At 36.4% G+C, this 12,997-nt stretch overlaps 1 protein-coding gene across 5 annotated transcripts in view; it reads left to right on the plus strand.

Annotated features, from left to right (window-relative positions):
• STXBP5L (syntaxin binding protein 5L) overlaps positions 1 to 12,997 on the plus strand; it is a 4,174,867-nt gene that overhangs the window by 3,406,023 nt on the left and 755,847 nt on the right. For all 5 annotated transcript variants that reach the window (XM_044071514.1, XM_044071515.1, XM_044071517.1 and 2 more), the window contains exon 17: positions 9,810 to 9,935. In XM_044071514.1, the coding sequence (XP_043927449.1) occupies positions 9,810 to 9,935 (126 nt within the window). The remainder of the gene's footprint in view (positions 1 to 9,809; positions 9,936 to 12,997) is intronic.

A 12,997-nucleotide genomic window follows, 5' to 3' on the forward strand; every position in this document is an offset into this window, starting at 1 on the left:
CCTATTCCTCTGCAGAACAACTGAAACCTCAAATACCTAATTAAAGGAACAAAACCTTCATCAGCTGATAAATAAGACATGTTGGCATGAAAGATTCATATCCCCACATATCCCTCACTCTGGAACAACTTCCACTACATGTAAAGCAGAGTTGCACCCTTACCACTGTAAGGTAAACCTATAAAATTGGATGGCAGTCTTTAATTTTCCCCCAATCTGTCTTGTTTTTCTCTCCTTAAGGTTGGAGGGAACTTTTGAATACAGGTTTGACAACACTTGTAATGGTCTACAGACTGACTGCCTAGTACTTACCTATGAGTCACAAAGTGGTCTCATTTTCAGGACAGTAGTTTCCTTGTCCCACCAACAGTGTAATGTACTGTGGGATATATCTGTAGGAACAGAACCCAGAACGTTCCTACTGTAACCATGAAAGGCAAGTGTACTATATGTTGATGCGAACACCCAACATCGCATAACATATAGGACCAACTTACTACAAAAGCTAACTTCCAAAAGTAGCAAATATATACTACCTAATAAACAACAGGTGTGATCACAATCACCACAGTGAAGCTGCCTATGTTGATTACATACATAACTATGAATCAAATATAATTATGGCTGTGTATCTGACATATTATCAGCTACATAAGGTGGCATATAAAATAGGTCTACTTACTCCCGCACCTGGAAAAGTGAACTAACCTCCCTTGAGATTGCTGGTGATTCTCCACTATGACTTCTAGAGCTGTGGGAAAAGGAAAATAATACAACAATCCCATTAATATTCCAAAATGCTGTGGCCATCTGAAATATCTAGAACCACATCCAAAAAAGGCATTCTAGTATCTAAAATAAGACCATCAAAATCCAAACCAAATCTATTAAATTTTAAGTCTGATATAAATTCTACAGCCAGGGTCTTGTCCCCTTCAACTAAAAAAATTAAATCATCAACATATCTATAATACCTCACAACACAGTTATGAAAAAATCTATGTTTATAGATATATTCGGTCTCAAAAAGACCCATCGCCAAATTAGCATACATGGGGGCAAAAGACGCCCCCATCGCTGTTCCTTTTTTTTGGTGGTATAAAGTTTGATTAAACTCAAAATAATTATTAGTTAATGAAAAATATGTTAGTTCTATAATAAATTCAGAAACAGGAGATATACCTAAAAATTTTCTTAATGCGTCCAAACCAAAATCATGATTAATATTCGTGTATAAACTTTTGACATCTACCGATATCCAATACATATTTCTGTTCCATTTAATATCCTTGATTTTATTTAAAAAATCAAATACATCTGTCAGGAAAGAAGGCAACTTTTTTTCCATAAGATAACAAATAGTTATGTAGAAATATACCTAAATTATGTAAAAAATAGTTGCGTCCTGAAACTATTGGACGACCCACCGGTTTCACAAGATTTTTATGGATCTTAGGTAGGCAGTAGAAATACGCCATACTGTGTCCTTCAACCTTAAATTTGTCTTTAATATCTTTCTTATCAAAATATCCTAATCTAAAGCCTTTCTGCATAAGATTACTATATTCAGAAATAGCCCTGTTATAACTGTCAAGATTACTAATCTCATATGTAGTATTATCATTTAAATGCAACATGCACATTTCAAAATAATCCTGTACATTCAATACCACAAGTTTATTCCCCTTGTCGGCAGGTTTGAATACTATATTATTATTTTTACTTAAAACTTTTAAAGTATTCCATTCCCGACAAGTCATATTATAATTGATATTATTTTTATCCTTCATAAACTCTTCATAATTTATTTCCACAGAATGATTTAACATTTTAACAAAATTAGAAATATCATCATTAATGATTTTAGGTACAAAATTACTATTAAAAGGGACTTTATTAGTATCCAGCTTAATGTAAGCATTGCATGGTTCATCCGATATACAAGAATAGAAACTGTCTTCCTCACTGGAAACACTAGAATCCAATGTACTTAATTCGCTATCAGTGTTTAAGCTAAAAAAATATTTCAGAAATAGCTTTCTACTAAATTTGAAAACGTCCATCTGCATGTCATATAATCTGGAGACCACAGTTGGAATAAACTTTAGCCCCAAATTTAAGACAGCAAGTTCATTGTCATTAAGTACATGATTAGATAAATTAACTACATAATCATCTTGAAAGAGAGAGGTAAAATTACCATCTACCTCTTTTGTAACCTCCCCGTCTGGACTGTTCTGAAACAGGGTTGTCAGCATACTCTCTTTGTCGTTTAGATCTTGATACATCTCTCTGACTTGATGGTTGTTCCGGACGAAAATTCCGCGTCAACTGTTCAGGATTTTCTGCTGCTGGTAACTGTGGAAAATCCGTATCTCTCTCCTCGTCTTCCCATGAAGTATAACCATTCTCGGATGCAGACGCCGAAGAATTGAGTGGACGTGTATTGCCTGCATTCTGTTGGAACCTTACGTGTTTACGTCCTCTCCCTCTATTGGTTCTTGACAGAAAAGCTTTATTGAGTTCATAGTCACGTAAATCTCTGATTAGTTTCCCTTTCTTCCTTTCAATAAGGGTCAGTTCGTAATCTTTTAATTTCTCATTAACCTGAATGAGAAATTCATCCAAAAAAGCTATAGAAACACTTTTTGTTAAGTCACTACACATTTTTTTAATGTCCGTACACAGTTCTTTTTGTTTTAATCGGTCACGTTCAATCAGTATGTGTAACCACTCTGTCACACAATTATGGGCTGCAGATACCCATCTTTTATGGAACATGACCTCCGTATCTTTAGTGAGGTCAAAAGGTGTTGTAGGATCTTTAAACACCCTTAAACCCCTAGGCGTTGTCTCAGTCTCAATGTACCTCTGTAAACTGCAAATATTAAAGAATGTAGCTGTTTCTTTTACCATTTTTTTCTCCAAGTTCTCCAATAATAATTTATGTTCGGCATTATCTGGAACACATGTTTTTCTACCTACACTGCAAAAGGGATTAGGGAAGCGTTTGCGCCGTTCATCTTCCCATTTGTCCCACAGTGTATTGCCCTTGTCAGAGCCAGTTCTGTTACCAAGTTGGCGTTCACCTCTCTCCGCTCCATTGCTGACAAAGTTATCTAACGATAACTGGCTACAGTCCATGGTATCCCGTAGCACTCGGGGAAACTGTGCAAGTGAATCCATCAAAGAACAAGCAGGAACAACAGCACCAAAACACCAAATCTTCAGATAAGAACAACAACGGACTGGATGTCACCAAACACGATTTATTAAAAAAATAAGTCTCTGACGTCTCGGCCTTCGCCTTCAAGGAGTACAGACTACAAATAAATCATTGCTTTATATACAATTCAAATACATCAATTAAAGACAATTAAACAATCAATTATTTAAAAATTCAGTTAAACTGACAGCATTCTCCAATTAAAATCCTCATTTAAGCCTCTAGGGTATAAAGTTCTAAATTTTAATATATAAATAGTTTCCTTATGCAATAGCCTTTGTTTAATTTTAAGCTGATCATTCCCACATTCACTAATCTGCTCTAGAATAGTAGCTTGTAACAATTTATCATTATTATGATGAATTTCAGAAAAATGTCTTGCAACCGGACTTTCATTTCTATTATTGACAATGTCCCTTACATGTTCTAACAGACGAACCTTAAAAGGTCTTTTGGTCTCCCCTATATACACCTTGTTACAAGGACATTTTAAAGCATAAATGACCCTCTCAGTGTTACAACAAAAAAAATTATTAGAATTAAAAGAAATATTGTTAATAAAATTAAAACTAAGAGTAATGTAACTACATGCCTTACATTTACCACACTGATAAGTCCCTTTATGTCTGATATTACTATCCATAGTTACTACTGGATAATGAAATCTACTTTTAACAAGGAAATCTTTAATATTTCGGCCCCTTTTAAATGAAAATTTAAGATTAACATTCAACCAAGGCTTAACATTCTCCAGTGTACTAAATAATTTCCAAAACATAGAAATCATGTTCATAAACTTGGATGTATAACATCCATATGTAGTAACAAAATATATAACTTCCTGTGAATTCAGCAAAGACTGATTTTTCAGGGAAACTATCTCTATATCTTGTGCCCTATTATATTGCTGACTATTCTCTCTACCTGTATAGAGTTTATTATAGCAGTCATCCAAAATAGCTATATCATAGCTCCTTGATAAAAAAGACTCATATAACAACCTCATTTCTTTATTAAATTCCAAGGTTTCATTACATAAACGGGAAATACGTAACATTTCCCCGTAAGGTAATGAATGAATGGTATGTGGTACATGTCCACTCAGACCGTGGACATATTGTGTTAACCCACCAAATTTCCTGTTTATTGAAGTCACTAGTCTGTGGCCATCTGAAATATCTAGAACCACATCCAAAAAAGGCATTCTAGTATCTAAAATAAGACCATCAAAATCCAAACCAAATCTATTAAATTTTAAGTCTGATATAAATTCTACAGCCAGGGTCTTGTCCCCTTCAACTAAAAAAATTAAATCATCAACATATCTATAATACCTCACTACACAGTTATGAAAAAATCTATGTTTATAGATATATTCGGTCTCAAAAAGACCCATCGCCAAATTAGCATACATGGGGGCAAAAGACATGGCTGTTCCTTTTTTTTGGTGGTATAAAGTTTGATTAAACTCAAAATAATTATTAGTTAATGAAAAATATGTTAGTTCTATAATAAATTCAGAAACAGGAGATATACCTAAAAATTTTCTTAATGCTTCCAAACCAAAATCATGATTAATATTCGTGTATAAACTTTTGACATCTACCGATATCCAATACATATTTCTGTTCCATTTAATATCCTTGATTTTATTTAAAAAATCAAATACATCTGTCAACTTTTTTACATAAGATAACAAATAGTTATGTAGAAATATACCTAAATTATGTAAAAAATAGTTGCGTCCTGAAACTATTGGACGACCCACCGGTTTCACAAGATTTTTATGGATCTTAGGTAGGCAGTAGAAATACGCCATACTGTGTCCTTCAACCTTAAATTTGTCTTTAATATCTGAGAGACCTCAGAGACTGATAACTACAAAGATCTCTTAGTTATCATTCAGTTTCGCTCTTATATACTTCTCCGTGGAGATCTGTGTCTAGCCTTTTGAGCTATGAAGGATTCAAACCTGATTGAATTCCTATTCCTCTGCAGAACAACTGAAACCTCAAATACCTAATTAAAGGAACAAAACCTTCATCAACTGATAAATACGACATGTTGGCATGAAAGATTCATATCCCCACATATCCCTCACTCTGGAACAACTTCCACTGCATGTAAAGCAGAGTTGCACCCTTACCACTGTAAGGTAAACCTAGAAAATTGGATGGCAGTCTTTAATTTTCCCCCAATCTGTCTTGTTTTTCTCTCCTTAAGGTTGGAGGGAACTTTTGAATACAGGTTTGACAAGACTTGTAATGGTCTACAGACTGACTGTCTAGTACTTACCTATGAGTCTCAAAGTGGTCTCATTTTCAGGACAGTAGTTTCCTTGCCCCACCAACAGTGTAATGTACTGTGGGATAAATCTGTAGGAACAGAACCCAGAACGTCCCTACTGTAACCATGAAAGGCAAGTGTATTATATGTTGATGCGAACACCCAACATCACATATCATATAGGACCAATTTACTACAAAAGCTAACTTCCAAAAGTAGCAAATATATACTACCTAATAAACAACAGGTGTGATCACAATCACCACAGTGAAGCTGCCTATGTTGATTACATACATAACTATGAATCAAATATAATTATGGCTGTGCATCTGACATATCATCAGCTACATAAGGTGGCGTATAAAATAGGTCTACTTACTCCCGCACCTGGAAAAGTGAACTAACCTCCCTTGAGATTGCTGGTGATTCTCCACTATGACTTCTAGAGCTGTGGGAAAAGGAAAATAATACAACAATCCCCCATTAATATTCCAAAATGTGCACGCTGATTGGTCATCTTGCACATTGTAAATCAGACTTATACTAATGGAAAAAGGTCCGGTCGCCCAGACTTTTTCCATTAGTATAAGGCTTTTTTTAAAGGGGTTTAACATAGCATGACAGCTTTAAAAAAAGTAACAGAGATCTTCTTTTCTCTGTTGCTTTTTTTAAAGCTGTCTTGCTATGTTAAACTCCTTTAACATAGCAGAAACTTTGTAAAAAGCAATGGAGATCTTGCTTTCTCCGTTGCTTCCACCCACAGCTCAGATGTACTGCGTAAGCATACGCATGCCCAGTACATCAGAACTGCCGCAGAATACCAGACAGCTGCGGAAGGGCAGCACAGAAGCATTATACAATGCCATTACTTAAGAAAAGTAAGTATTTTTTTTCTTAAATAATGTCATTGTATAATAGCAATAACCCACTTCTAGGTATGGGTAATGCTGGATTTACCCACGGTTGTCTTTGTTTGGCCACTCGAGCTTCGCCCTCGTGACCAAACCACACCAACCGTGGGTAAATCCAGCATTACCCACACCCAGGTGTGGGTTATTGCTTAAATAAACACTAGTACACTATGCCCATAGTGGCAGCATTACAGTTAAAAAAATTAAAATATACTTAACAGTACATCTCAGAAGCTGTTACTCAGAAGGTCTGGATGATGCTTCTTTTTGTCACTGTGCCTGCACTGCTTGGCAGACTGAGAGATACCAGTGACCTCAGGAAACTGGTGAGGCAGTGCTAGGCATCCAGTTTATACTGGGGTCCTCATATTGAGTCCAGCGGTCTTAACAAAGGAAATAGATAAAAACTGTAGCATCCTAAAATCACCTCTGGGGGGCAGCATGATTAGTGGCTTTCCTGTTAAGTTGTTTGAGGAAGAACATATTTTAAGAGTGTGCTTGTACAGATATACTTTATCACACAAAATTAATGATGTTAATGAATTACCTTCCTGATATAAATCTTGATTAAGAAGATAACTTAAAACAAGTGCACTGACAAAAAAAAACATAGCTGATTTCAGCAGTAATTTCTGCAGGAAGCTGCTTTATTGGTTTTCCCCATCTAAAATGTTTATGTCTCACTTGCTGTTTCACTATCACCATGTAAAATTATCTGCAAGTAGACTGACTACACAATAAGTATAATGAAGAGTTTCTCTACAACTGTATATAAGTAATCTTCCAACACATCACTTATGATTTATTTTCCTATTAAGTCCCAGAGCAATCTCATGAACTGTTACATTCTCTGCTAAATAAACACGGACTCTAATTAACATGCAGGGAGAGCCTTTATTTTTAAGGCAGACCATAACTTAGTTTTCTAAAGTTTCAGTCTCTGTCTGTGCGCCCCCACACAGACTCTCTCTCTCTCTCTCTCTCTCTCTCTTTCTTTGAGGTGTAGTTATACTAAGCATTCAAGCTGGTCACTTTCTTTTCACGTTGGCATTCTGAAGTGTCTTTTTTTAGCCAGTAAGAAACAAATTATGTACTTCACTTTCTAGGCGCAAGTGGATACTTAAGCACTGTATCTAACAGCACAAACTTCATAACTCCAGATGAAGGGTTCCTGCTAGCCCAAAACGCTGAGTGATTAATTGCAAAGCCTATATTGGTCTTATAAAAGGTATTATGTCACATCTGTGTTCCAGTATTTTCTGTTTTAGTTATTACAATTATCTGTCTGCCTGCTTATTGATCTATATATCCACCTGACTACCACTGTATTTATGCATGCATATGTGCTTGAAAGTATGTATGTATTTCTATGTGTGTGTGTTGGTATATCTGTACATCTTTCTCTCTGTATGTATAGATAAATATATATTTACACACACACACACACACATATATATATATATATATATATATATATATATATATATATATATACACAGATAGATGTAGATGTAGATGTATGTATGTATGTATGTGTGAAAAACACAGTTTTAGTCTAAAATAATTAGATGGTATGCCAAAAGAGCAATAAAAACCTCAGAAACACTCCGCGTATGGACAAATAATACTTTTAATAGCAACACAATCCCAGATTAAGTGCTTTTGTTCAGTAAAACTGGAACTTCCTCAGAATCTGAATTGAAACAACATAGCTTCCTTAGGAATCTTTCATTTAAAGACACAGGCACCCATAAATACTAATGTGTGCACCTATAATATACATAACATTCAATCGTTATAAATTCTCATACAATAAAACAAAAATCAGGCAACAATCACCAGTCAGGCAACTCTAAACTTCATATGAAATGAGTGTCATGTATTTGAAAACTTATAAAGTTAACAGACTTGTTTCCAGCATTTAATATGGAACTAAATTATACATGTGTGTGAGTAAAAAATATATATCTTATGTATGTTAAAAAACCTGAAATCAGAATAGTGCAATAACATAGAACACTAGAAAAGATGAAAAAACAGATCCTTCTACTCTAGTTTCAAACATCGCTTTTTTAATACCACAGAGATGGAGACCATCCCATCACTGAATGAGATTCTGAGGAAGTTCTGGTTTTACGGAATGGCTTCAGAAGAAGTTGCAGTTTTGTTGTGTGCCATTTCTTGCCTGGTATATGTATGCATGTATCTGTTGACCAGGAGAAGAACACTGATTGCAGTGGACCATTTTCAGGTTCAGCCTTAGAGAACAGCAATAAATAATGTAATGCATGCAAGTCACTATATGACAGTTATTAAAATCAACAGTGTTTCAAATAGGACAAAATGCAGTATGGAACGCTGGTATTTAATGGTACTAGACATACTAGGCAAAGATAAATGGTCTGGTAGGATTGTACAGATTTGTATTCATTATTTGTTCTGCTTTGAAATGATAAAAATCATACGTAAAATATTATTTGGATCTGGTTCTGTCTAGTTTCTGATGACTAGTAAAATGAATGAATAATGATTCAAATGATCTTTTCCATTTAGCTGTTCATAGGTTCATAGGTGTGTACTAGGCTAATGGCCCTGGGACCTTTACAAGCCTAGCCATAGGATTACCCTGCCATAGTGCCACCCGACCTTAGTTCCCAGTGCCACTGTTGAGTAGAGCCACTGGAGTTATCCCCAGGGTGAATTTTCTGTTTCCCATCCACTCATCAAGATTTCTCTTGAAGAGGGTCAGCGAGGTGCTCTGCTTGACATGTATGGGAAGTCTGTTCCATAGCATGGGCAGTCTCAGGGTTATGAACCTGTCCCTCCAGCATGTTCTGTTAATTGTAGTAATGAGGTTGAGGCCTCTGGAGCATTTGGTGTGGAGTGATTGGGATTTCTTTAAATGTAGCATTTCTAACAGAGCTGGGTCAGACATGGCTTTGTAAGTCAAGCAGAGATCTCCTCTAAGTAGGCGATATGAGACAGAGAATAGTTGGAGTTTTTTGAGTAGTAGTACTATTTACTTCTTAGCTCTCCAAGCAGAGAACCAAGACCTCTGGCTAACAAAGTGTGCAAATATTTACTTCCTGAGGTTATTGTTAAGTTCAAAGGACATATTCAGATTAGAATAAGTTCATTAAGAGTGTAAGGCTGTGAAGTTGTTGCTATGGTGTCATTTATTATACCCATGCTGAAGCAAAAAAAAAATAAAACTTGCCACCATACCAATGAGGTGTATAGTCATCACTGTATTAAAGTAATTAAGTTGCTCAGTATTGTCTTGAAACAATGCTGTAAAATCAAATTATAGAATAATGCTTTTCGCCTTTTATGTTTATGAGCTGCACAGATTTTTATGCCAGTCTTCATGTTTATTCATTATCAAGGGTCAAATCCCGCCCAGTGAGAATGCCTCCTGGATATCAAGCAGAGCTTACGGTCATGTTGGTGTGGGTAGATGGAGATCCTCCACAGCAGATCACCAGTCTTTCAGTGTGTTCAGCTTATGGACTGTAAGTGAATCAAAAACAAGTCTTACTGTATTATATGAGAGGATTATGTGTTCTCCTTCAAAATCATCATATGCAATGAAAAATAAGTACCTTGCCTTGTGAAGAATCCAAAATGTTTTATTAAACAGCAATGTTTCTGTTGTCACAAGTTGCCTATTTATAGAGTTGTTTAACCAGATTAAAGCATTTCACATATCTTAATCTTCTGGAAATCTGAGTCTTTTACCCATTTGTTGTGAATGAAAACTTCCAGTGTACAATGTCATAATTTGCTATGTGCTAAGTTGAAAGCTCCTGACTTTGACCTGATTTACTAGATTTGATGGCACTAACAAGCACTACAAAATCTGGGATAAGTCATTTTATTGTTCTACACATAGACTGTGCTAGCTGTACATTGTTTTTGTGCTTTCAAGTAATCTTTTAAGAAATTGTGCGCTGGTTGTACTTTAGTGAGATGAATAGGAACCATGCAGTTTCAAGGCCTCTGATTGTTTTAGACCCTTTGTAATGTGTTGCTACTTTTTGCCAGTGTGCTTTTTTGAGCTTCTTCAGCAGTTTTCTCTCTTGTTACAAATTGTTGTACTTGCATGGCACTGTGCTACAGTGGGATTAACTGCATGCACTGTATTTTATTTATTTATATATTTATTTATTTATTGTTATCCTTTTTGTTGACTGCTGTGGCATCTTTTCAGAGGAGACCAGAGGTGGAATTTGTTCTACAAGGGGAAATTTGGCTAAGGCATCAGGTAACTCCCCCTACTCTTTCTGAGACATTATGTTGTGTCTGCTTCTGGCATAGGAGTTCTACGAGTGGCAACATGAAAGAAAGTTTATTATGGAAAAAAGTAGGGATGAGAATGCAGTTTTTCTTTGTGATAAACAAAATGAACCAAAGAAACCAGATCCATATTCAAAGCCAGGAACAAAGCCTGGGTACAGTTCCATAAGAACAAGATCAGCACTGCTAAACAGAATTTCCTTTAAGTGAGAAACAAAGCAAAAAAATCAACTAAAGCTGACAAATCCAACTACTATCACAACATCCAAACCAAACATCAAAATAACCCCCAAAAATTCTGGGCTGCAGTTAACGACCTACTGCAGCCTGGTAAAACTACTACCCCCACTCCAACAACAGTAACACCTGTGTAAATGTTGCCACCCAATTTAACACTTTCTTCACACCATCCATTCAAACCCTAACCAACAACCAAACTAAGTCAGTTCCTACCCCCTCTGGACCAAATGAAAACACGCCCCCACAAGAATAACACACACCATTTCAAGTTAACACCAGTCCCCACCCAGTATATAAAAAAAACTGAAAAAACTAAAACCAACCACTTTAGCTGCTGACAATCTCCTTGCTGACTTTCTGCAAATTGCCTCAAATGCTACCCAATGACCATATTTATAAATATATCACTAACTGAAGCCTATGTCCCCAATATATGGAAAATCTCACATATTTTGCCCCTCCACAAAGTTGGTACCTCCTTTGTACTTACTAATTATCGTCCCATTGCCATCCCCCCATCTAAAGTTCTGGAAAAAGTAGTACTGTCCCAACTTGTAGAATACCTGCTATCTCACAATCTCCTATCCAATACACAACACTGCTTTCGCCCTGCCCATAGCACCTCAACTTCCCTCCTAGCCTTCACAAACATAGTTAACCCGTACAGAAATCACTCCCAAATTGTAACAGCCATTTTCCTAGACTTGTCAAAAGCCTTTGACATGGTCAGTCACTCCAAACTTATTAATGTCCTCAACTCCCGTAACCTTAGTAATACTGCCATTGCCTGGTTTCAAAGCTACTTAACTGACTGACAAAAAGCCATCTGCTGGCAACAATCCTCTCACCCCTTCTGCTAGTCTCCATAGGGGTACCACAAGGCTCTGTCCTTGGACCCTTACTATTCTCTCCTTTTACCAACCAACTTCACTATGCCACTCCCAATACCAGTATAATTTAATACGTTGATGACTCTGATTTGCACTGCCTCCTCCCTCACAAACCTTCAATCTATCACCCAAGACTCCTTCCTGTTTGTTGAAACCTGGTTAACCAACTCCCAGCTTATATGAAATCCAGTAAAACAAAACGTCTTCTACCCCACTAGAAATACTTCTTCCTCTTCAACCTTCCACATTTTCTCAAAAAAAACAAAACAAAACTATAATCACTCCTACTCCCTATACCAAACTACTAGGGATTACAATTGATAATAACCTGCATTTTGATCTCTATATAGACCAAACCATCAAAAAAGTGCACAAGAAACTTGGCCTTCTATATAGAAATAACCAATTTCTAACTAGTAGCACTAAAATGACAATAGCCAGGACACACCTGCTATCAACTCTCCTATATGCTTCCCCTATCCTTACAAACCTCCTCAAAACTGACCTTGCAAAACTTGAAGCCTGCTACAATAAAATTTCAAAATTTGCTACCAATACTTCCTGCAAATCACATCATTGCCTATCATTCAGACAACTTGAATGGCTTGAACTCCCTTTGCTCCTTCAATTAAATCAACTAACTTGTTGCCCATAAAATTCTCCACCACCCAGAAAAGACCCCTGCCCTCAAGGATATTATACAACCATACTCTGCTACTAGATCCCTTCGCTCCAACAATAAACTTCTTCTCCAAATCACCAGAGCAAAAAACATAGCAGGTGAAACTCTCTACTCCAACTACATTTCCAAACTTTGGAATGCCTTGCCAAATTCTCTAGTCACTACACCCACAACTAAACAGTTCTAAAAGCTTCTAAAAACCCATCTTGTTAACTACTGGCTCTGCTCTTGTAACACCCTAGGGTAAGCCCTTCCCCCATTTCCCCTGCTGCTTAATTCCCCTTCTAACCCATCTTCCCCCACTATACTACATCACTTCAGAAAACCTGTACTCTATTTCTACCTGTAAAGCATTATCTGGGGCACCCCAACCTTTCATCCTGGTCTCTCTATTTGAATTGTTGTCACTATGTAAACTTTGTACATTGCTCATAACTACAGTTCCACATGGCATTTCATTTACTGC

Source organism: Protopterus annectens, chromosome 5.part0 (assembly GCF_019279795.1).
Source record: "Protopterus annectens isolate FY-2018-M chromosome 5.part0, PAN1.0, whole genome shotgun sequence".
In the NCBI taxonomy this organism is placed as follows: Eukaryota; Metazoa; Chordata; order Ceratodontiformes; family Protopteridae; genus Protopterus; species Protopterus annectens.